This window comes from Equus caballus, chromosome 15, assembly GCF_041296265.1.
Source record: "Equus caballus isolate H_3958 breed thoroughbred chromosome 15, TB-T2T, whole genome shotgun sequence".
NCBI classification, from domain to species: Eukaryota; Metazoa; Chordata; class Mammalia; order Perissodactyla; family Equidae; genus Equus; species Equus caballus.
In genome coordinates, this window is record NC_091698.1 from 64718268 (window position 1) to 64741982 (window position 23715).

At 35.7% G+C, this 23715-nt stretch overlaps 1 protein-coding gene across 44 annotated transcripts in view; it reads left to right on the plus strand.

Annotated features, from left to right (window-relative positions):
* The window catches only part of NRXN1 (neurexin 1), a 1070775-nt gene that overhangs the window by 464808 nt on the left and 582252 nt on the right, over window positions 1-23715 (plus strand). For all 44 annotated transcript variants that reach the window (XM_070236361.1, XM_070236373.1, XM_070236351.1 and 41 more), the window contains one exon: window positions 14198-14636. In XM_070236361.1, coding sequence (XP_070092462.1) covers window positions 14198-14636 — 439 coding nt within the window. The remainder of the gene's footprint in view (window positions 1-14197; window positions 14637-23715) is intronic.

The following is a 23715-nucleotide window of genomic DNA, read 5'->3' on the forward strand; positions in this document are numbered from 1 at the left end:
TCTCTGTTGCACAGCTCCACAGACGTTGTAGTCTAATGAATGTGCCACCAGGCATTCTGCAGCAGTGAGCTGTTCTTTCTCAGCAGGTTGTCCTGAGGATTAAGTGAGTAAAGTGCTTAAAACGTTGTCTGACTAAGCACTCTATAAGTGTTGCTATCTTTAACCTTTGGGTAAAAGAGGTTTTATTAATGACCAGTATACCTTAAAAATTTACAGTAGTGTATTTTGGTTCTAATTTTAATGATATCTAATGATGGCTTTTTTCCCCCCAAAACTGCTTCTAGTTACTGGCACTTGTTCTAATAAATAGGTTTCCAACAGATTAAATTGGGCTCTTTAATCCTAGAAAAATACTGTATTGCAGTGCTGTACCAAGCCATATTGGAGCCTGAGGCAAAAGAAATGATCAGTAATACTGATCCTATCATTATTTAAAATTTTAGTATCTTGTTCATCATAGACTTTTTTGCATTAACTTTTTAAAAATATTGTATTGAAATATTATTGGTCTTGATTATTGAGTTTTTAGCATTTCTCCTCCCCCTTAGAGTTTGCATCCAAGGTGAGTGCCTCACTTGCTTCACCCGTCTCACCCTAGTCCTGGCCCTGCTGTCCTGGACTTCATCTGTTATAGTGAAATGTGTCCCCAATCTATATGTAGTTGGCACGTCACTGATCTCTCGCTGACTCAAGGAGGCTATAGTAGCCAAATGTATTTCTAGACCCCAGAAACTCCTCCTTAGAATGTCATTCCTACTAATGCTGCCTTGTTTTTTATTTTCCACTTACAAGGTAACTTAAAAAGTCTTAGTTTAAGGAATTATTAAAATTCAAAACAAGTTTTCTGCTTGTTTGAATACATGATCAAGTAATTTTGTCTTGAGTGAAATGCACTCAGAATAAGTGTGACACCAAATCAGAGTACCATGAGAGAGCCACAAGAACAACACCTACCCTGAAGTCAGGGAGAAAGAGAATAGGATGTAACTGTAGGGGAGGAAGACATTTCCTCTACCTTCTCTGGGTTCATCTGGCTGGAGAACGAATTAAATTCACATGAGACAGAATAGCAGGAGAAAATTAAACAAAGCTTTATAACATGTATACATGGGAGAGGCTCAGACAAGCTGAGCAACTCGCCAAAATGGCTGAAGCCCCCACCTTAAATATCATATCCAGCTAAAGACAAAGGAGGATGTTGGGGGTGGGGAGAGTCAGTTACAGGAGGCTACCAGAAACAGGAATAAGATTATTATGCAGATTTGAGTCCTTGCCTTTAGCATTGATTAAGAGTTTCTAGAGATAAGGTCATCCCCTTTCTTCTTCCTGGTACAGAGAGGGAGTCCCCTTTACAGATGGAGATTTCCCTTACAGATGTAAATGTCTCTTAACAAAAGGGTAAGTAAATTCCACTTTTCAGTTGCTTTCCTGTCGGCAAAGTAATCAGCCCCAAATAATCATCACACCAAAGAGACATGTCTTGGGGTGGCCAGTTCCAGTCCCCCACAGAACCTAAGGAGAAATTGTTACCAGTAGTATTAAGAAAACCACAACTAGTCAAATGAGCCACTTGGAAGAATAGAAAAGGCATAAGATGTCCCTTTACTTGTTCATAATGAGGTTGAGAAAATATGCCCTGGATCAGTACTGGCTAGGTAATCAGGAGCTCAGCTACTATTCCATCAGATGATGAGGAGTATAGCGGAGAAAGACATTTCCTCTACCCACTCTGGGTCCTTCTGGCCAGACAGCGAATTAAATTCACATGAGACAGAATAACAGTAGAAAATTAAACAAAGCTTTATAAAATGTATACATGGGAGAGACCCAGAAAAACTGAGTAACTTGCCAAAATGGCGGATGCTGTCACCTTAAATACCATCCTCAGCTAAAGACAAAGGAGGATGTTGGGGGTGGAGGGAGTCCATTATGGGAGATTACCAGAAAAGCACAGTAAACAAGGGTAAGGTTATTATGCAAATTTAAGTCCTTGCCTTTTGCATTGATAAGAGTTTCTAGAGATAAGGTAATCCCCACTTCTTCCTGGTACAGAGGGGAGACACTTTACAGATGGAGATTTCCTTTACTAATGTAAATGTCTCTTAACAAAGGGTAAGTAAATTCTACTTTTTGGAGTTTCTGTCATGTCTTCAATTTTTAAAAGTAAACAGCCCAAAATAATCCTCATGCCAAAGAGGTGGCCAATTCCAGTCCTCCACAGAAGCATCAACTAAAAACTGCATCTACAAGTTTGGAATAAGATAAATGTTAAGTTGGATTTCTGCTCAGTCATCTATTAGTTGTGCAATTTGGACAATATATTTAAATTCTCTGAGCCTTAGTATGGGGATAAAAATGCCTACTTCACCATACTGTTATGAGAAATAAGAGAGTTTATGTAATGTAGCAAAAAATGCATGGGACATATAGAAGGTGCTTAATAGTTGGTTATTGGTGTTTTTATGATTCATATTAATATTATGTCAAACAACATACCAGCTAATTAAGGGCAATTAGGAGCAAGTGGGTGTAGATGGCCAAACCCAGTGAACTTTCTGCTGGGAAAAGTGGTCCAGTACTGAACTGGGATATAAGACAGACAAGTGATTAGGCCTGAAGAGAACACGTGTCCCTTTAGCCACCTGAGAGGTGGCCAACCTAACATCAGATCAGCATCTACGTGCTGACGAGCCCAGCTTTCCTAATTTCTGAATAGAGCAAGAAAATGGCACCAAACAGATAGGAACCCAGGGATCCAGCCAGGCCTCTGGTCACCCAGGAGTGAGGGAGTCTTCAGTAAGCCAGTAGGGAAAGAGAGAGCAAGTCTGACTCAGGAAATTACTCTTCCAGAGAGGGAAAGGAGTTGGGTCATGGGCCAGCAGAGTGCAGAGAATTGAAGGAGGGGCTGATGACAGTAGTACCTGGGAAGAGATGACTGCAGCAGGCCTTTATCACACACAAGAGTGGATATTCTTTCAGTAATGACTTGTAGGCTGGTGCTGCTCGTCTTAAATTGCTAAAAGGGCTTACATTCTCATCTTTATTTTATCAAACTACTGTTTAATTTAAAAATCTCTAATTCTCTCCTCATTCTATAGTTCTACTGAGTTTCAAAATTATATTTTAGTGGATTTGAGACTTTTCAGAGCCCAGATAACATGTCAGGGCATTTTCCTGTTCCCAGTCCTCAGAGAAAATATCCTTGGTAACCATACTTATATAACGTCTGCGTACCTGGTAAAATCATCTAAAAAATGTAGCCATCTGGATATTTTGTCTAGGATGCTCAGTAACTGCTGCTGCCATTAAAAAGAAAAATTCAATTATTGATTATTTCTTTACTGAAATGAATAAACTGATTATATCTTTCAATAACTTATAGATTTAGACTGATCTCTGTAAGAAAGAAGTGTGAGAAATTGCATAAGCCTCCATTTTATTTTTCTTAGCAGCTAATTGAATTTTCCAAGCAATCAAGAAATTTGAGCATATTGTCCTCCAAATCAAGGAGGTCCCATTCCAATCTCTCTCCTGAAATTGCAAAGCATTTTCCCCCTTCCGTTCATGGGCCACCTAAGATACCTGAATCCATCCAACATCCATTTAATCCTGGACACGAAAGTCAGTTTTGGACTGTGGGAGAGTTTGGTCTTCGTGTTTTTTATTTTAGTGAGTTTTCCTTGGCAAAGGCCCTGCGCTGCCTGGGAGCTGATTGAACTTCCGTAGAGCCAGTATGTTTCTCAGTTCTCCAATTTAAATGCTGCCAAGAATTTCCTAACGTTTGCCATGAGAAATTCAGCAGCACATAAAACCCCATTCATTAAATAAACAGTTAACTAAGCAACCTTTGGCAAAAGGCACAACCCATCTGACATTGGAAGCGCTCGGGACTTTCCGAAGGAAATAATTAAAGGATGCATTAAGAATAAATACCCCAGTGCTTAGCACTCATAATGGAAAAATAACAGTTCCCAACCTGGAATCTTTATACAAGTTTTTGAAATTAAAAATGAAGAACAGTTCTGAATGCTCAATATTTCAACAAACCTAGAAAAGGCTACGCACTTACCCACTCTTAGCACAAGCAAAATAAAACGACTATTTGCATCAGGCTACAATTCTGTCAACTCTCTGTGATTACGGAGGCTGTCTCATTTTGTCCTTTAGATACCTTTGATAAATTAAAATAATCAAACTAAGTATTCCTTAATAAATGCTATTTGTTTAGTAGATGAAATTCCGAAATGTAGAGTTCATGAAGATAAGAAAGAGTTATGAAATTTGGAAAGTATTCATGTAAACATTAAGATTTGAGGGTGATTAATTACTTCACAGAATGCTTTTTTGCTTTTTAGAGAAGTGTTTAGAGAAGTTGCTTTTTAGAATTAATTATTTACATAAATGATGAGCACGCCTCTCTTATACACTTAAGATCTTAACATTTAAGATCTTACGTATTTAAGACCATAACGGTAACAATAATGGTTACTTTTTACTTAATGGCCAAGACTAAGCACTTAGTACTGTATGTTCTTAAATAACACTACAAAATAAGTATTAATAACCTCATTTGATAAAGAGGGACACTATTTCAGAGAGACTAAGGAACTTGCCCAAAGCCGTGTAACTAGTTAAGTAGCAGAGCAGGAATTCAAACCTAGGGGGCTATTTGAATCTATGTCCATATCTATATCCATATCCATATCTGTGTCCGTCTCCATATCCATATCTATATATCATGCAGTGCATTGCCTTCATCAGATAACATTAAAATTACAGAACAGATTTACAAACAACTTCTCAGGAACAAGTCTGTTTTGTAGTCTTTTCATCAGTAGTGCTAAAAACAACAGCGTTGTCTGTCTTAAATGTCACCTTCCCCTGTTTCCTTTGAGGGTTCTCAGGTGGAAGTGTGAGTGAGAACTAAAGGCCGACAGCCAGGGCAAGAAAGGGAACTCATTAGACAACCAGCTTTTAAAATCTCAGGTTGAGGAGGCTTAAGAGAGTCCTACAATTTTTATTGCTAAAGGAACTTAACTACCGTAAAAACAGTCCCAGGGAAAGAAAACCAAAAAATTCTATAGTCTATACCCAGCTTTGCAGACAGGTATTAAGATTCTGTCTTGTCCACTACTTGCTGGCTCCACGCTTACTAGCTTTGTGACTTCAGGCAAGTGGCCTCGCCTCTTGAAGAACGACATTAAAGTGGAGTCAGAGGGCGCTTTGCTTTCTCTGGCACTGAGAGTCATTTCCCCAAATCTCTCCCATGGGCTGGCCACGCACTCCTCGCATTTCTGCAAGAAGCTCTACCACCAGGGTCTTGTGATTATTAGAAAAATACTTAGTGTGCTTGTAACTGCATTCACTGTTTCGTTTTGTTTTTTTTTCTGATTTTATTTCTCTTTATAGTTGTATATCCACCCTCCAACTAATAAATAATACAATTTTCTGGCATGAGGCCAGATTCACTGATGTGGTAAAATCAAAATTATTATAATCACTTACGGATGATAACTTTACAAATAATTATAATAACAAGAATGTAATTCCAAGCAAGATATAATTTCCTTTTACTATTCAAAGTCTCTTTAAGTGAGTTTGAATGAATAATTTGCCACCAGCTTTGGCTTGTTACATTTTGGAAAGCTATGTCAGAGCAACTTCAATAGTTCTGTTATATATATTTATCTTAACCATACAGAAAACAAAGCCTCTTTATAATACAACATATAAACATTATTAGAATAATTAATGTAAATGGCTTGATAGGAGGAACCTAACCTATATTAAAACATGTTATAAAGCTGTGATAATTAAATGAACTGGAACTGGATCAAGAAAAAAAGAAGCAGATCAATAAAACAGAATAGGATTCTCAGAAACAGAACACAATATATGTAAGATTTTAGAGGCTGGCCCAGTGGCGCAGTGGTTAAGTGCGCATGTTCCACTTCGGCGGCCCGGGGTTCACCAGTTTGGATCCTGGGTACCGACATGGCACCACTTGGCAAGCCATGCTGTGGTAGGCGTCCCACATATAAAGTAGAGGAAGATGGGCACTGATGTTAGCTCGGGGCCAGTCTTCCTCAGTAAAAAGAGAAGGATTGGCAGCAGTTAGCTCAGGGCTAATCTTCCTCAAAAAAAAAGAAAGAAAAAGGAAATATATGTAAGATTTTAATATTAGGTAGCCCTTACAAAACAGTAGAAAAAAGAGGAATTATTAAAAATTCATGCTGGTTCAAATAAGTAACTGTTTGGGCAGGGGGACTCGATTTGGATTTTCACCTTAAAAGAAAAGACAAATATTTTCAAAAAGATTAAAAAGTTAAAGACACAGACATAAAATTAAGTAATAAATATTTTATGTGGTTATATATTTATAAAATCTCTCTTGGGGGTGGATTTTCTCAGCTAAAAACTGATGAACATGATCAAAAATGACACCAGATTCAAATGTTAAAACTTTGGCATATCCACCATACACCATGCCATTGCAAATCAATGGGCAAGGGACGGACTAATAGTAAATGATATTTTATATATATATATGGATCTCCATACATACATGTAAACATATATATACTAAATGGTATATTATTTACTAATGGCCACCCCCGTAGAAAAATGTAAAATTAGATGATGGAGGGAGCTTTACTGAGCTCCTGAGGCCAAGGCTGCAAAAGAACGTGAGTTGGTTCATCTAGACATAACATCTGGTGCTGCTATTTTGTTATTATCAGTTCAAAGGTATCATCCTTGGTTCAGAGAGTTTCCCTTAAAAAAAATAATAATAGTGTCTACTTTTCTCTCATTGAGACTGGTAGAGAATTTAAAAATTTTTGGATAAAGCAGACGTGCTTTGCCCTTATTAGCAGCATCTGCCGGCTTGGAATACAAGCTTTAAACCCTAACTTACGGTGTATTACATTCCGCAAGATCATGCAAGACTGATGCTGAAAATATCTTCATCACTTAGTTGCAAAATAACAGTAAACATTGCACGTTTATTGTTTCTAGTTAACTTTTTCAGTGTCTTTCTAAATGCCATTAGTTGGGGAAATAACTGCAAGATATTTTCCCCTCAGGTCTTTTATTTTTGTATTTGAGCATCAGCTTATTGTGAAGCTAACACAGTTTTAAAGTTAGAATTGCCTTTAAATCAGTTACGGTTCCCTTTTTGGCATGTTGCTGAAAAGACATCTGCTCATCATTTGTAATCGCTCAAGGGCCTCTCTTAATCCTGCACCTATGGTAGAGATGGTTTATTGTTCTATTTATGTATTTTTTTTAACAGAGTTGAAAAAACATTGAACACTGAAGTCCCAATTCTTGTTTGTGATCAGAGCTTGATGCCAACGGAGACAAGTCCTTAGCTTACCTGAGTCTCAGTTTCCTCGTGTGGAAATAAGAGGATTGATTAGTTTTCTTTAAAAAAAAAAATGGTATCTCAAATCTCCCGTTACTGACAACAGTGGCTCATTTTCCAATTTTTTTTTTTTTCCAAAAGGCATTACGGAATTACTGAGTCTTTAATGTGAGAAAAATAGACATTCCTATTTAATGGAGCTCAAGTTCTCTTGCCACACACCCATATGCCACTGAAAGCTTCATTAAATAGAGCTGTTAACTCAGGAACAACACAGTCTTTTAGCTCCCACGGCTAACTGGTACAGATGGCATCCAATGTTGCCTAAATAACTTTAGGCAGCTCGCTGACAGTGGAATGAGAGAAGGACAAAGCAGGAAGAGTTCTCTTTTCTTTTTGCTTTTCCTTCTTTTTATGAAAAGGATGAATTTGACCCTGTTTAATTGGAACTAAGCAAAGAGATTTCTTTCTCTACATTCCTTAAGTAAAGAATTGCTATTTTTTTCTCTCCAAGTTTCAACTAATTCTTGGTTTCATATTAAATGTCACATGCTTTTACTGATAAATGATGTTGTTGTAGTCTGTTTTTACATTCCATGATGATTTTTTTTTTTTTGTTATGGGGAAAGTTTCAATTACGTTGAAAATTTTATCTGCATATAATCTCTCATTGGATTGGATTATGGCGATAAACCCACTAACTCCCCCCCAAAAAAACCCTCTTATCTTTCAAAATTCCTTATGTAACTCTCCTTAAAATCAGATTTCCTCAAGGCTAAGTATTGTTTTAAAGAGGTATTCGGCTACTTTGTACAGGACTTGCACATTTCCTACACTTTCTTTCTTATCTGCTACTCCTTCTCCAAACCACCCCAAATACAGAAGTCCCTGCAACTGGGTGCACGTCTACTTCAAGTGGACATATTCCAATTGCAGATCAAAACTTCTATGGTGTCACATTCTCAGAAAAGCTGAAATTCTGTTAGTCTTTTGGTCAGTTAAATTCAGCAAACGTTTTTTACCTTTTTACTATAAGCAGTTTCCGTGCTAAGCTCTCAGTGTAAGAAAGTGAATTATGTAAGAAACTTGATCTTGGGTGGAAGATAGGGCAATAGGAAGTGCAATGATTAAAAAAAAAAGGGACCACCTTACCTCTACTTTTATAATTGTCTTTTTGTGATGGCAGGAACGTTGAGGCAAATTTTTAAATTTTCTGCTTTCTTAAATTGTAAAGTAATTTATTATTATTATTATTATTATTATTATTATTGTTATTGTTGTTATTATTTTGACTACAGCCCTTCGTTTGGCGTGCCAGGCTTGTAAGCGCTAAAATTTGCTTTTAGGCCAAGATATTTTTTACTCCAAATGTGTGTTTTAGCCAAGAACTCTCTAATTTCTGACTTTATTAAATATTATTGGTGAATGTTTATTTATATTTTTTGTGTGTATGGTATATATACATATGTATTATCTACTTATCTGTCTGTCTAGAGATGTACAATGTATTCTAATATCTGTGTGCATTTTTTTCTGGACATCAATGATAGCAGGTTTGACATATATTGCATATATAAGCACATTTACTTTGGATAAAGTATAAACTCTGTGTGTATGTCCACATATAGTTTACACATTACCAATATATATACCAATAGCAAATATTCAAGAGAAATTAAACTGGTTTATTCTCAGTGGATCATGTTCTATTGGACTGGGCATATGCACAGGGGAGTAACTAAAATTGCATTTTCTTCAGTACCTTACCTAACAATTACTTATCTGATTAAATTGAAAGTCTGGGGATTGAAAAATAATTTCAAAATAATAAATAAGTAAATGTTGGGGATGAAAGTTGTAATACATTTTATTTCCTTTTTTGAGCTGTTCCTTACCCAGGTCATGGCAAAACAAATGTAATTTACTTCCTACTTGTTGGGAAGGCTCTTGCACTGTTCACTTACTGGCTACTTCTTGGTTGTATTTTGAAACAAGCTCTTTGCTATAAATAGATGATGCATGGACAGATCACAGATAGGAGAAAAGAAGAATTAAATTTGGACATTTGAAATATTCTCACATTTTCTTAATAGAGTAAAAGCATTAAATGCATTTAAAACAAACAAAAGGTAAAATTAAAACAACAGTCCTCTTAGATAATTCTTAAACTTTATGGACTTTTAGAAAAAAATATATATATATAAAATATCCTAAATGAAATATCTGTTGAAAAACTACATAGCAGAGTTTGGATCTCTACATAGCTCTTTGACTCCTCTTTCAAGAGCTCTACATAGCTCTTCAGTTCTCATTTCACCATCCTGTGTACTCTCATACTTACGGGATGAAAAGTCTTGATCAATACATGTTAATAAATTTAAGAACCTCATTAAAATTTCTAAGCTGAAACATATATTTACAATAACAAAAAAAGTCCTTATCTGAGTGGCAAATGTTTTCCTGCTGATCTACTAATGTTACCCTCCCTCTTCCTGTGGAAAGCCTTAGCTATCAGCCACCAGTTCTTCACTACCATCTGTACAAACCTCAGATAGATATAATCCTTGGGGCACATCCGTACGCCTAAAGATGTAGTGAACATTCTCTTTACTAATGGATTAGTGTTTCGATATATCTCAGAATAGAGAACAATATCTTGGCATCAAAACCACAACTGGAAAAAGCCAGAAAATGAGAAGCAACAATAAGCCATCTTTTATCTCTGCTCAAATCACATAGATTGAGGGAAGAAAACCTCACAGATTTGGGGATTTGACGTTGCTTTCCTTTTTAGATGTCTGTTTTAGAAATTAAGAAACCGAGACAGAGATGTTAGGCAACTTGACTTAGGTAAAAGCTTTGTGCTTAAACTAAGTCTATATCTACACCTTCAAACTTCTATTCTTTAGCCTACTTCCTGCCCCTGCCTTTTCAGGATTATTATCAAGGCCAAATAAAATACTCAGTGGCTGTCTACCTGAAATTTCAAGCCTAGCAATATAAAAATACAAACACATTACTCCTTTCCTTGAGTATTTCAGTGTGAAGGATATTTTAAAAATAACAAACATTAGAGGAAAGGGAAAAGATCAACAGGGCAATGTGCAGAAATTATATGGCAGCGAAGAAAAGAAAACAAAAACAGCAAATAAATAACAAAAAAACCTGAGGCCTCTTTTATGTTTCTATCTCTTTGGAACTTATGATATAAGCCTATGAAGCAGGGAAGTAAAAGTCAACATTTTTAATTGCTCTTCAAAAACAATCAATATCGCAACATAAATCTTGATTCTATAAACAGATCCACATAAGTGTGCCATAAATATCATCAATTGTTAAGAAGATGAAGTATATAGATATTTGCTGAAAGTTGAAACTATTAAATAAATTACAACTTTGATGAAATTAGAAAAAAGATACATGAATAATTGTAAATGATTGAGAACCATATTATCTGAGAAAGAAGCAAAAAAATGCTTACACATGAATTTTTAGAAGATTTGGAGTGCTTACTAGCTACTCATTATTATAGTTGAACTATATTTAGGTCATTTTAAAAGTAAGTCTAACTTTAGAGATGTAGTATGATTATGAAATCTGGGGCACATGAAGTAGTGGTTAGATCTGAGAGCTATCAGCCTGCCTATCCAAAATTGCTTTCCTGTCTTCTAGAGTGGCCTTTCAAAGAATAGAAAATGAGAAGAAAAAAAAATTCTTCTCAAGATAGTTCTTCTAGGAAAATTATTCTACCTCTGGAGAATTTTAACTCAGGTGTTTTTCACTCTAAAAGTAATTTACACCCCACAAAATGAGTTTGAAGGTGAAGTTTTCCAATACACAGTCCAGCTGGCCATTTATAACTGAACATGCACAGAAGGTTTCACACTTTCCTAGATAAATAGGCTCAAAATAGTAACTAGGTTAGGAGATTGGTCCACAATATCACATTCTGCTATATTTTAACTGTATTTGAAGGGGCTGGCCCAGTGGCACAGCGGTTAAGTTCACACGTTCCGATTCTCCATGGCCCGGTGTTCGCCAGTTCCAATCCCGGGTGCGGACATGGAACCCCTTGGCAAAAGCCCTGCATCCCACGTTTAAAGTAGAGGAAGATGAGCGTGGATGTTAGCTCAGGGCCAGTCTTCCTCAGGAAAAGAGGAAGATTGGCAGTAGTTAGCTCAGGGCTAATCTTCCTCAAAAAAAAAAAAATAAAATAAAAATAAAAACAATTTAAAAATAGCTATATTTGTAAATATTGTTATTAATAATAGTCTACAATCTGGGAACTAAGTTAAAAAAAGTGAAAGAAGAATTTCGTTCAACTCTCAGTAAATATTTATTGAGTATCTACCCTCTGCCAGGCACTGATCAAGGTGCAGGGCTACAGTGAGCAAGGTCCCTACCTGCATTAATCATAGATTCTAGTGGGGATTCATCTTCTGTTTTTTGGAGAGGGCAGTGCATGGCTCATCATAAGTAATATGATGAAGACAATCCCTACTCCATTTCCCCAAACCTCCCTATCACCAAGGCACCCAATTTACTCATGACATTATAAATCTATCAGTGCAGTCCTCACCTAGAATTACACTAATCCCACATCCTTCAATTTTTTTGTAGATGATGTGGGACTCATGAGGCAATAGACTCAGCCTTATACCCACTTGCTCACGTCGGAAACACCCAATTCCATTGCACAGGCAATGTGTTAGCATTGATCAGTGTCATCATCTGCATCATTTGGGTCAGAAAATGCTTATTCCTGATCAATATCTATGTCAAAAAATTTCCAAATGTTAAAATATAAATCACCAAGAAAATGAAAAGTAATGCAGGTTCGGGTAGCTTGAAAATCATGGTGAGAAGTTACAAAACTTGGAAAATCATCCTTAAAAAGATTTTCTCCACTTCTAAAGATCCACAGAGAAAGACAATCCTAAATCAACTTTCCCAAGGCTTCATAGCTCTTTCTCTTTTCAAGAAAGTATACTTAAGAATTAATCTAATTCCTTTTGTTATTGCTTAAGTTCATTTTCTCCTTTTTTGTTGTCAATAGATGCTTGTTAAACCATTATACATATTTGTTCAAAGAATAAGAGATATGGTATTCTTTATAATAATCCTTCTTCAAGATAAAGATAAACTGAAAACACCAGGACTAATATTGGACAGATGATTTATTTAGTTGGTACAAATCAAGTATAAAATACCAATTATATGAGTGTGCTTAATTTCTAGACATTTCCTTATTATGGATTAATTTAGAAGTAATATCTCTGTGTATACTAGATGATGATAAAGAGATGATGATGATGTTTATTATCATGCAGTTTGATGTAGTTGGTATTTATTAAAATCTTACGATGTGCCTGGCATTGGATTGATTGTCTTTATGTAGATTTTCTCGCTTACATGGATTTTCTTCTTTAATCATTATAACTATCCTGTAAAGTATTATCTCCCTAAAAGAGAGGAAAACAAGGCTTAGAGATCATACAGTTAGGCAATACCAGAGCTGGCTTTGAACTTAGGGAGTCTGATACCAGAGCTTGCTCTTAATAACTCTGAAAAATAAAGTATCCATTAACAAATCGTATCAAGAAACTTGTCAGTCACATTAACTGTTGGCTTCTTTGGCCTTGGATTTGAAAGAAATAACTGCTGTGTTGACCTGGTTAACTTTATAGCTCTAATAAGACACAGCCTGTCTTATTTTTTCTGTTATATAAATATATTTTTATACGTGGATAAATGGATTTAGAACCTGACAATGTTGGCCGCTGTGAAATTTGAGTGCCTTCTTAAACGAATATAGATAGTTATCTGGACAGAGATAACTAGTTTATCCCTAAGTCAGTATGACATATCTTTTGGAAATGTAGTTATCCATGCTATGCATTTTGCAGAGAAAAAGGGTATGAATCTCTCTTTATCCTCATTTAAAAATAGCTATGAATTTATTAAGGTGATATCATAGCAGATGCATGATACTGTGAGAACTGCCAGTGGATTTGTCCAATGTGCTTTTTGTAGTCCACAAAAGCCCCAGAACTATCAACAAGTGATCAGAACCACCCAGCCACTTTAGTTGAAGTGCCTTGAGAAACGAGGGTACAGGACGAACTTTGCTCCACATTTGTGTACATTAAAAGTAAAATGGAACACCAGTAATACAGGTTGAATGGACTTAGAGTAATACCATGTTCCAGAGTTACCTACATTATTCAAGTAGTTATTATTGTAGGCAGGGCAAGAGAGAGCTTCTGCATCTTAGTTGCATTTTATGATTTTTCTGAGAAATTTCAGTATATTTTCTACCCCAACTTGTTATGCTTATCTTCCAAAATTAATACACACCATGGATATATAGACCATAGAAGAGATCCTGTATTTTAGGGAACTAGTATACAAAAGTATCTAATTTCAAATACTCTTGTGATGGGAAAACTGAAAAACCTCAGTGCTTGTCTTTAATAAATGAAATACCATAGTCAACCAACAAAAGCAAATGGTTTTTATAAGTTCAAGTCTACACATCCTTGGAATAATGAAAGCTATGCAGATTTATTCAAATTATTTGAGTTAACTACAGGGAATTTGTGTTTGTGTGCACGTGTGCATGCACATTATTTGAATGAAATTAGATTGGAACTGTTACTGTTCAATGAGTTGATACTTGAATTTTATTTAGATGAAAAAGCTGTCTTATAATCAAAAGCTACTAAACGTTGTGTGCCTTTTCATGATCTACTTGCAAGTTTCCTGAGCTGATGACAAGTTCCAAATATTAAAATATACGCTTAGTTTCTCACTGCTATCCTCTGCCTACAGGTTGTATATAAAAATAATGATGTAAGGCTGGAATTATCTCGACTTGCCAAGCAAGGAGACCCTAAGATGAAGATCCATGGAGTGGTGGCATTTAAATGTGAGAATGTTGCAACTTTGGACCCAATCACCTTTGAAACCCCAGAGTCTTTCATCTCTTTGCCTAAATGGAATGCAAAGAAAACAGGCTCCATATCCTTTGATTTCCGCACAACAGAGCCAAATGGCCTCATCTTATTTAGCCATGGCAAGCCACGACACCAAAAAGATGCCAAGCACCCGCAGATGATAAAGGTTGACTTCTTTGCTATTGAGATGCTAGATGGCCACCTCTACCTCCTCTTGGATATGGGGTCAGGTACAATAAAAATCAAAGCCCTGCAGAAGAAAGTGAATGATGGAGAATGGTATCATGTGGACTTCCAGAGAGATGGACGGTCAGGTAATTTATCATTTTTCTGTACTGTTTATCTACTGGAACACCCCATCTACCCTTTGCTATTCCTAAAGAATTAAAACCAAGACATATTAAAGATTTCTTACATTCCTGTCTTTAGGGTAAAGGAAATTATCTGTTATTGTTTCTGTTTCATATCATATAAGAATCAGAAGGAGCTAATTAATCATGAGAGTTGGGCATCAAACTCCAAAAGCCCAAATGGCTTCTAGAATACCTTCCTAAATCAACATTTATTGGATAATCAAGTGCCAAATCTTGCAGGAAATTTTATCTTGAATTTGCAATGAAAATATAAGGGTTCTTATATTCCCAATTACCTCGTATCATTGGTTGTTTGGAGGAGCCTGAAGTGACAAATATAAAACATGAAAAAAATTTCAATGATCCACACATACATTCCTTAGTTTAATACAGCACTCTTTTTATCCAAGGTGGATCTATGGTATCAAAATACTTTGATCAATATAGTAGGTTTTCAAGGACACCAGCAAAACTCTGCTGCCTTCCAAATAGCTTCCCTTTTCTGATGAAAGATATTTGGAATTCCACCAACAGGGGTTCATTCCACTGGCTTCTTTCTGCTGCTCTTTTTTCCTGGAGGTGTGTGTGTATGGTGGGGGTAGAAGGGGATGTTGTAGGAAAGGCCTGAAGAAATAAAAATTACTGACTCTGAAATTTGGGAGTGGATTAATGGGCTTAGGTGGGCAAGAATCACCTAGGAAGAGGAAACAGCATTTGTGGAAACCCAGAGAGAACCAATTTAAGTACACAACTATATATTATTTCTTTTACTGTCTTCACCCTGTGCTCCTATGCTGTGGTTGTTCCTCTCACTTACAAATCAAATTGTCTTCTTATAATAGAAGACAACTGAATTTAGAACTAGCCACTCTCCTCCTCTCTCTCCTCCCACCTTGTCATTTGTTTATATACTATATTATCCACTCTGGAGTTTCTGCTAAATAGCAGTACAAGCTTGGCCAAGGCATTTTTTGTGGACCTGAATTTCTTCCCTTGTAAAACATATTGTGAGGGAGCCAGTATTCACTGGATCCCAGACCAGTGAAGGGGGATCAACAGTGATGGGGCTTAGGATTCTATTTTTTTGTAAAGCTTTCCAAGGGACTTGATGATCAACCAAATTTGGGAACCACAGACCAGATGACATTTAGTGCTTCTTTTAGATCCAATAATCTGTGATTACCATCCTGTTTTAGAAGGGCCATGCTGAAGCCCCGAGGCTGAGCTCTTCTTTTTACCCCTTCCTTTCATAGACTCCCTTGTCACTTATTTACTCCTAGCTTCTCTGCAGGGAAGAGGGGTAACATTTCACTATTATTCGTGCCTTGTGTTCCTATTTATTGATCAAGAAGATTGTGTTTGCCATCCTAGATATATCTTTTTTCTCAATAAAATAAAGAAATGGAATGTAGGCAAATTGGGAGGGAGCTGGGGGTGAGGGTGGAGAATTGAAGGAAGGTCGGAACCCGTTGCTCTGATCCCCAGATATCTCGGAGACTTTGTTTCTGATTCATCCCTCGCTGAAAACTCGGTCTCCCTATGTTATTTCATTTCCCTAAAGAAGACCATAAGGAAGATGAGTTAGCATTCTGTGAAATCTGTGCTATGTTATCACTTTTCTGCAGTATTTTAGATGATTGAGAGTAGACAGTAAAAGATTTTTTTTTTTGTCAGCTGTATAATACTGATTCCATTAGGAATTGGATTCCTCTTTGTTTTTCTGATTTAAGCTGAGAAGAGTACCTTGATGGGAATACAGAAATATAGCAAGAATGCCTCCCTTTGGCTCCCCCCAGCCTATTTCTGCCAGAGCTAGCAGTTAATTTGCTACTTAGGCACTTTCAAATAGAAGACTTAAAAAGAGGATGAGAGTAGTGATTAATCTTGTTTTTTGAAATATTAACTTGTGGACATTACAGTTTGACTTAAAATACATCTAGAATAAAATTTGGAAATTGACTTTCAAGAATATATGTACTGTTAGTCAGTTTTTTTAATAGTTTAAAACATAACTAATCAGGTTAAGTGGACATCTTTTGGAAATTCACAAGGGTGAAAAAATACCACACTTCAGTTCAGTTGTATTTCATTCACCTAGAAATGAGATATTTTCTTACTATCTGAAGAAATACATGCTCATTGTCAAAATTTTAATAAATGCAAAAGAATATAAAAGGAAAGTAAAACTATCCGAAAGGAAAGTAAAACTATCCGTTATTCATTTGATAATATTGATTTATACCTGGATATTTCTTTCCAGTCTTAAGTGGTGATTCAATCTAATTAGTTTCCCAAGTCCTGTGGATGACCTATTACAATAAAGATCAGATAAATACCTTAATCCTCAAACAGAATAAAATCCACATTTTCTGTTTAAGCTGTTAGATTCATCCAAATTGCCAAGAGTTTATTAACTTCCTTGTTTATATCCTCATTGGAAAAGGTCAAAGCAGAGAATATCTACTTTAATTTCCAAAGTTCAGTGCTGGATGGGAAGAAGAGAGAGATGCCTTAAGAGAGTGTTATTTGCATTAAGAAAGAAAATAAACGAAACATGAGATTTTTTTTGGAATCCAATGGAAAGATTAAGTTAGTATTCTTGGTGGTGTTTTGATGGTAAAGTACTTTTATGTGATTACAATTTCACATTAGTGAATTAGAACAAACAATATGAAAACCAAAGCTCATTCACTAAAGTAAGTCCTGCCCCTTACTAAACAGAAAAAAAGAGAGCTCATATTGTGTTGGCCAAGCTCAAGGGAATTTAATGTGATTTTAATAACTGCAGCTGTTAATATTTTATATATAGTATTTTAATTAAGTTCTATATTTGCACACTGCATTGGTTTGGAATAAAGCAGCCTTTTAATAATTGAATGAATAGCTATACTAGCTTTTATTTTACTTAGAGGATATTTCTGAGTTAAGCTGGTGAAATACTAAGATTTATAGCTCAGTTAAAACTAAGAAACATAGAATTTCAAGAAATAATTCATTTTACCCATTTTTCACATCAGTTATATTTAGAGGCTATATGAAAATTCCTCTTAATATAATGTGAGGAGACGATACTGCTGTGACAAGAGGGCAGTGTGGGCCGCTTTCTGATTCATGGACAGTGAAGGTTGTATCTATCGATTTGCCTGGGACACTCCTTAGCTCCATATTTAAAAACACTTAATGAGCCATATTGTCTCTGTTATTAAAGTAGAGGGAGCCTAGGCCTAAGAGTTATTCTTTCTGCTATTGACCATACTAAAGTCAGTCAGAATAAAAGCCATGGCCATTAATTAGATGCTAATAAGTTTAGGCCATCTAGTCAGAGATAGGGTTAAAACTATATTTGGTGGACAGAGTGAATTTTTAATATCCCCCATACAGCTTATAAGGGAAACCTATGTGTGCAAGGGAATATCTTATTTATATTTATATCCTCAGGTCCTGGTTCTTTCTTAGGCGATAGCAGTTGTTCAATAAATATTTGGTATAAGAAAATATAAGGAATAAAAACATGTGAATGACTCAGTGTCAACCTACCCCTAATATTTTAAAGTGTCATCATCTTTACATTTGAAGAGCAATAGCACTATTTTAGTTGTAAATGCAACTTTTTGTAAGGAATTACATTACTTCCTGAAAGCAGTTAACACAATATAGGATAACAGGTACTGTCTTTTTTTACAAACACAATTCCATCCTCCAAGCCCAGGTGTCTGGAAGAAAAATGCAGTGAAGAAGTTAAACAACTGTTAGAGAACTGTGGTAAGCCTGGTACAGAAATGACAAGATTTTATGAAAACAGGACTACTATTCCTGCCTGTTCATGAGATCCCTGTATCATTTAGCAAACATGTAGGCAGAAGGAAAATTAATCATGAGAGAAGGCGTTCACTCCTTTCCAAGGACTGGGATACGCAGCCACAGTAAGCATGCTAGTAACAAGGAAGATAGTCACCCGGGATCTCCATCTTTCTGATGATTTGCCCATCAGCCCTTTGTTTACTAAGATGGATATATGAGCCCCTTGTTTGATGAGAAATATTCCCTTCATCTGAATACTTTTCTAGAATTTCGTTTTCGGCACAATTAATTGTCTTGGGTTATATGTCCCTTCTTGCATTCTATGACATGGAGAAGAAAGAGGCACTTTAATTCCCACACTTTGACTAATATTCTTTGGCCACCGCTGTTCTCTGTACAGTGTAGCTTCTTCCACTGTCTGATTAGTCTTTGACAGTGACATGGGAGGCCAAGTGAACTGAACCATGAATAGCATTTTCAGATCCTGCACAAAAGTGGCCAAGGAGGAACCATGCAAAGTGTAGGCATGATTTGGGGGATGAGAGTGTATGACTTGAGTGCTGCAAAAAGTGGATATCCTCCATGGACAGCTTAGCTACTTAACAGAGCGAAACCCCTAAGTTACTGAGTTAATAAATATGATTGAAAAGGCTCATTACTCTGCACACTTTGCAGGACTTAGAGCTGAGCAGTTCCTTACCAGCCCGCTTCCCTTTCCGGGGTCCCCCTTTCCCTCTCTCTTGCTCCCAAATTAACACAAAACAACTGTCCAGGTATTTAGCTAAAGTGTGAATTGTGCTAAAATTAGGATGAAGTTAATGACTGTTTTCTTGGGGCATGAATATTGTTTAAATTTGTGTTAAGCTCTTTGGCTCAGGAAAGGGTATCCTCTCAAGTATTTTTATAGCAAACTGCCAGTCATTTTTTTTTTTTTTTTTGCAAACGATCATTACACATTGAAATCAAAGAGAATACTCCTTATTCTTGTCAAATTCTGCTTGTGTACAGCAGGGTACAGCAGATTGTATCAGCGGTTATTCATGGGTAAGCTTACATTTAACAGCTAAGCAGCCATTAAGATTTGAATTGAATTCATAGAGTTCTAGTTTGAGAACTAGAAATTACAGTGGGAAAGGCACAAGGCTCTCTCCAGAGCACATAATTAGAGGTTTATAGTAATCACTGTGTGATGTGAACAGCACTTTCTAGCTATATATTACCAGCACTGATTTCTGTGTATACCATTCATGAATCACCACACTTAGACATTCCTACTTGAACAACCATTAGCCGATTTCTCTGTTTAGGTCTTTATTTGAACTTGCCCTCTGACTATAAACATTCCTCCCATGGCTTTACCTAGTAGCCTGTTGCATACATTGAAATAATTTTAAGTAAATTTATAATACTTTATTTTATATCCATGCCCATAAATCATTACCCATCAATGGGAAGACTAAAATGCCTTATCAATTATTTGACTATACTGATGTCTAGATGGAGTCAATTTTGCATAAAATTATTGTATTAAATTTTATTAAATTGGTGCATTTATTTATTTATTCTGAACACATTTAAAAAGAAAAAAAGTCATCTATTTTCTTCCTCCCGCTCAAAACATTTTTAGTTTTGCACATTTTCTTCCAGTCTTTGTTAACATGGACATATGTTTTATATAGTTGCAATTACATAATTCTCCAGGCTATTTGTTTAATATATCATAAACTCTTTTTTGCTCAAAAATATCTAAGTAACAAAATTTATTCTCTGTGAATTATGAAAGCAAGCATCTGAGAATCAAAGCAGAACTTTGCAAAGGCACCTTAAGGAGGCTCCCACGCGTGTAGGACTCAAATATATTAACATGTCTGTGGAAAAGAAGGTCACAGAGACAAACGCTGGCCGGTACCCTGTAAGAACTGTCTAGGGGACTTGACTATTTCACCCCCACTGTAGAGATAGACGCAGGTCTTCTTAATTGGGATGAGGAAGGGTGTCACACCATCATAGGCTAATATTACTACACATTGCCTTTCCTCATGTACTCTCCTTGTTCAGAATTCATTTTCCCCACTCTTTTGATTAAGATTTAGCTCTGCTTGTTAGTTTGCAGTAGAGGAGTGACGTAGACCAGTTATATAGATATAAGTATTCAAGTTTCTGTAACAATTAAATTTCCCATCATAAATGAATAAATGAACATTTAGATTATAATAAATTGGCATCCCATATTGGAGAAGCTACATACAAGCATTCCATATCCTATGATAATTTCTCATAGAGAATTAATAACTTGGCATTCTTATGTTATACATCAGTCTTGTGGGCTTGATAAATCTACCAAATCTCCTTTCTGGGCCTACCAGACTAAGGGGCAGACCGTGGACTATGCTGTCAGTTGCACCCTCTGGAAATAGGCAGTTACTTGACCACATCCATCAACAGTAACCCTCGCTGTGGGTTGCTGAGTGGAAATCTGTGGAACTTCTGAAAAATAATATTTTAATCACTGCAAAATATGTCACTTAATTGGTATTTACTTCCCAGCATTGCGTATGATTTTTTTTTCTTGGTGAGGAAGATTGGCCCTGAGCTAACATCCATTGCCAATCTTCCTCTATTTTGTATGTGGGACGCCGCCACAGTGTGGCTTAACAAGCAGAACCCAAGAACCCCACGCCACCAAAGCAGAGTGCGTGAACTTAACCACTACACCACTGGGCCAGCCCCTAGTTTTAAAATTCTTATGTATACACATGTTGCTATGAGCGTGTATATGTGCATGTGCTTAATACATGACATGTATGTAACATACGAATATGTGCTACTGGTGAAAATGTTCAGGCAATTCAAAACGTACGTAAGTGAAGATTTTCCATTTGCCACACACTTCTCTCACCAATTCACTCCCTCCGCTGTAGGTAATGGGCAAAATAATTTGATGTTGACAAATTGCCAGGTATTTTCCTATGCTTCAATATATGTATAAACATATTAACACATATAAAATAATGTGGAGCTTCTTTTTTACATAAACAAGATCATTCTTCACCAATTATTGGGTGACAAAAAATCTACTGGGAATTTTGTCTATGCCGTTCGTTGTAGTGGCATCATATATCTCCTAGTTTAAACACTGATGTTTACTTAGTCATTCCTCTATTGATGAACATTTAACTTTTTCCTGTTTTAAAAATTTTGCTGTTGTAAACTAATTTATAAAGAAAGTCTTCATATTATATCTTTTGGCATATTGGTCAGAATTTCTGTAGGGTAGATGCTAAGAACTGGAATGGCTGGGTTAATTGCATTTTTAGTTTTGAAAGGTGATGACAGGTTATTTTACTAACAGGCTGTTTCCATTTACATGCTTATCTACAGTACAGGAAGTGCCCTTTTCCCCTCACTCTTGCCTCTCACCACATATTATCACAGTTTTAAAATTTTCTCCAAGATTTATTTCTTTACATATTGGTTTGATTCCTGAAATTTCTGGCTCTCCGGTGAATCCAAGTAAGCAGAAAATACGTAGTAATAAGCAGAAAACCAGAATATTGAGATTGTATTTTTGTTTTGTTTTCAAATAAAGGTTGTTTAGTTCCTATTATAAACCTAGTACATGACATTGCTTTTTTACAAAGACACAGAAAATTAGAAAGAAAGGAAGGAAGAAAAAGAAAGGAAGAAAAGAAGGAAAGAAAAACTATCCATTCGTAATCTCACTCCTCCAAAACTCCCATTGTTAGTATTATAGTTTATTTTTTTTACTATATATTTTATGGGAATTATATATTTTGCATTTTGCATCATACCAAATCAATGTTTCACTCTGCTTTTATCACTTATAGTATGCCTTTTTACTGAGTTTGAAATTGTTAGTAAAATATGAATTTGACAAGAAAATTTCTAAGTTTGTAGAAACTGATTCTCTTTTGCAATGAGAGATGAAGCAGAATTATGGATAGATAAAATTGATGTTTAACTAAAAAATTGTTTTAAGCAGTAATTTCAATAATTTTTACTCAAAAAGGAACCTTAGTGACAATGCAGTCAATTCTTTTATTTTGCATAAGAGCCACATTATGGCCTAATGAATCCGTTATTTGGCTAAGCTCGCCAGCTAGTTAATTGCAAAGCTAGAATTTGAAAATAGGTTTCCTTTGACCAGGTCAAAGCATTTCCCATTAGGGCATGCTATTTTCTACCCCCTCATTTCCAGTCGTTTAAACTTTTGCAGTAATTGAAAACTTGAAGTCAAATTAACTTATTTTAAATCTCACCTTCACTCCATATTTCTTCTCACCTTGTAAGCTAATCTCCCAGAAGTAGAATAGCCAAGGAAAATTGGATGAAAGAGAGAGTGGAAACTAACAGGTTATAAATACCAGACCAAAATGTAAAGTTGATTTCCATTTTTATAACTAAGAACTGTTTTCAACAGTTTTTCCTCTTTCACATATATTTTTATATAAAACGTGAATTTATTATTTATGCTCATGAATATTCTTAAATAAATATTGCCTTGTCTATTTATCACGTTTGCTTTATCTTTTGCGTATGCCATGAAAACAACCACGTTTAAATGTTAATATAAACTAGTGTGATTTCTCCGTGAAAATTCGAAAGTCATACGTACACAAATACATTTGTTTTTCAGCTGAAATTTCATTTCTTTAAAAGTAAAATAACACAGCAGGGTGCTTTAGATTCTTAAATATTGAAGCATGAAACACTAATCCAAATAAGTCCCCAAATATGACTATCATTTATAAATTTTAACAGCTCAAATATAGCAATGTTTACATAAAATATTTGTTTAATTTACCAGAAACTTCAAATGTAATTATAGTGGAAGAAGGTAGCATGTATGAAATAATCAAGCTATTCCAAAGAGAACATATCAATATTTGTAGTTCTAGGAAAAAAGTAGAGGGATAAACCAATAATATACCCAGATTTTTGTTTTCCCTTAAAAATTTAGTTACATGTGATTATGCCTCAGCCTTTGGAAAATTCTCATTTTCTATTGATTTATAGAGCTGTGACAACTACTCAATTGTCTTTAATTATCGGTGAACAAGTTTAAATATTCATTTCATGTTTTCTTGGTAACCACTGCCTTTAGAACTCAATTATAATGAAATAGGCACTTGGGAACCTTAGTATTGAAATTTCACTGTGCTCATATGTATGTGTTAAATTGGTTTAAATGAATTCAGTGCTTTTGAGATGAGTCTTT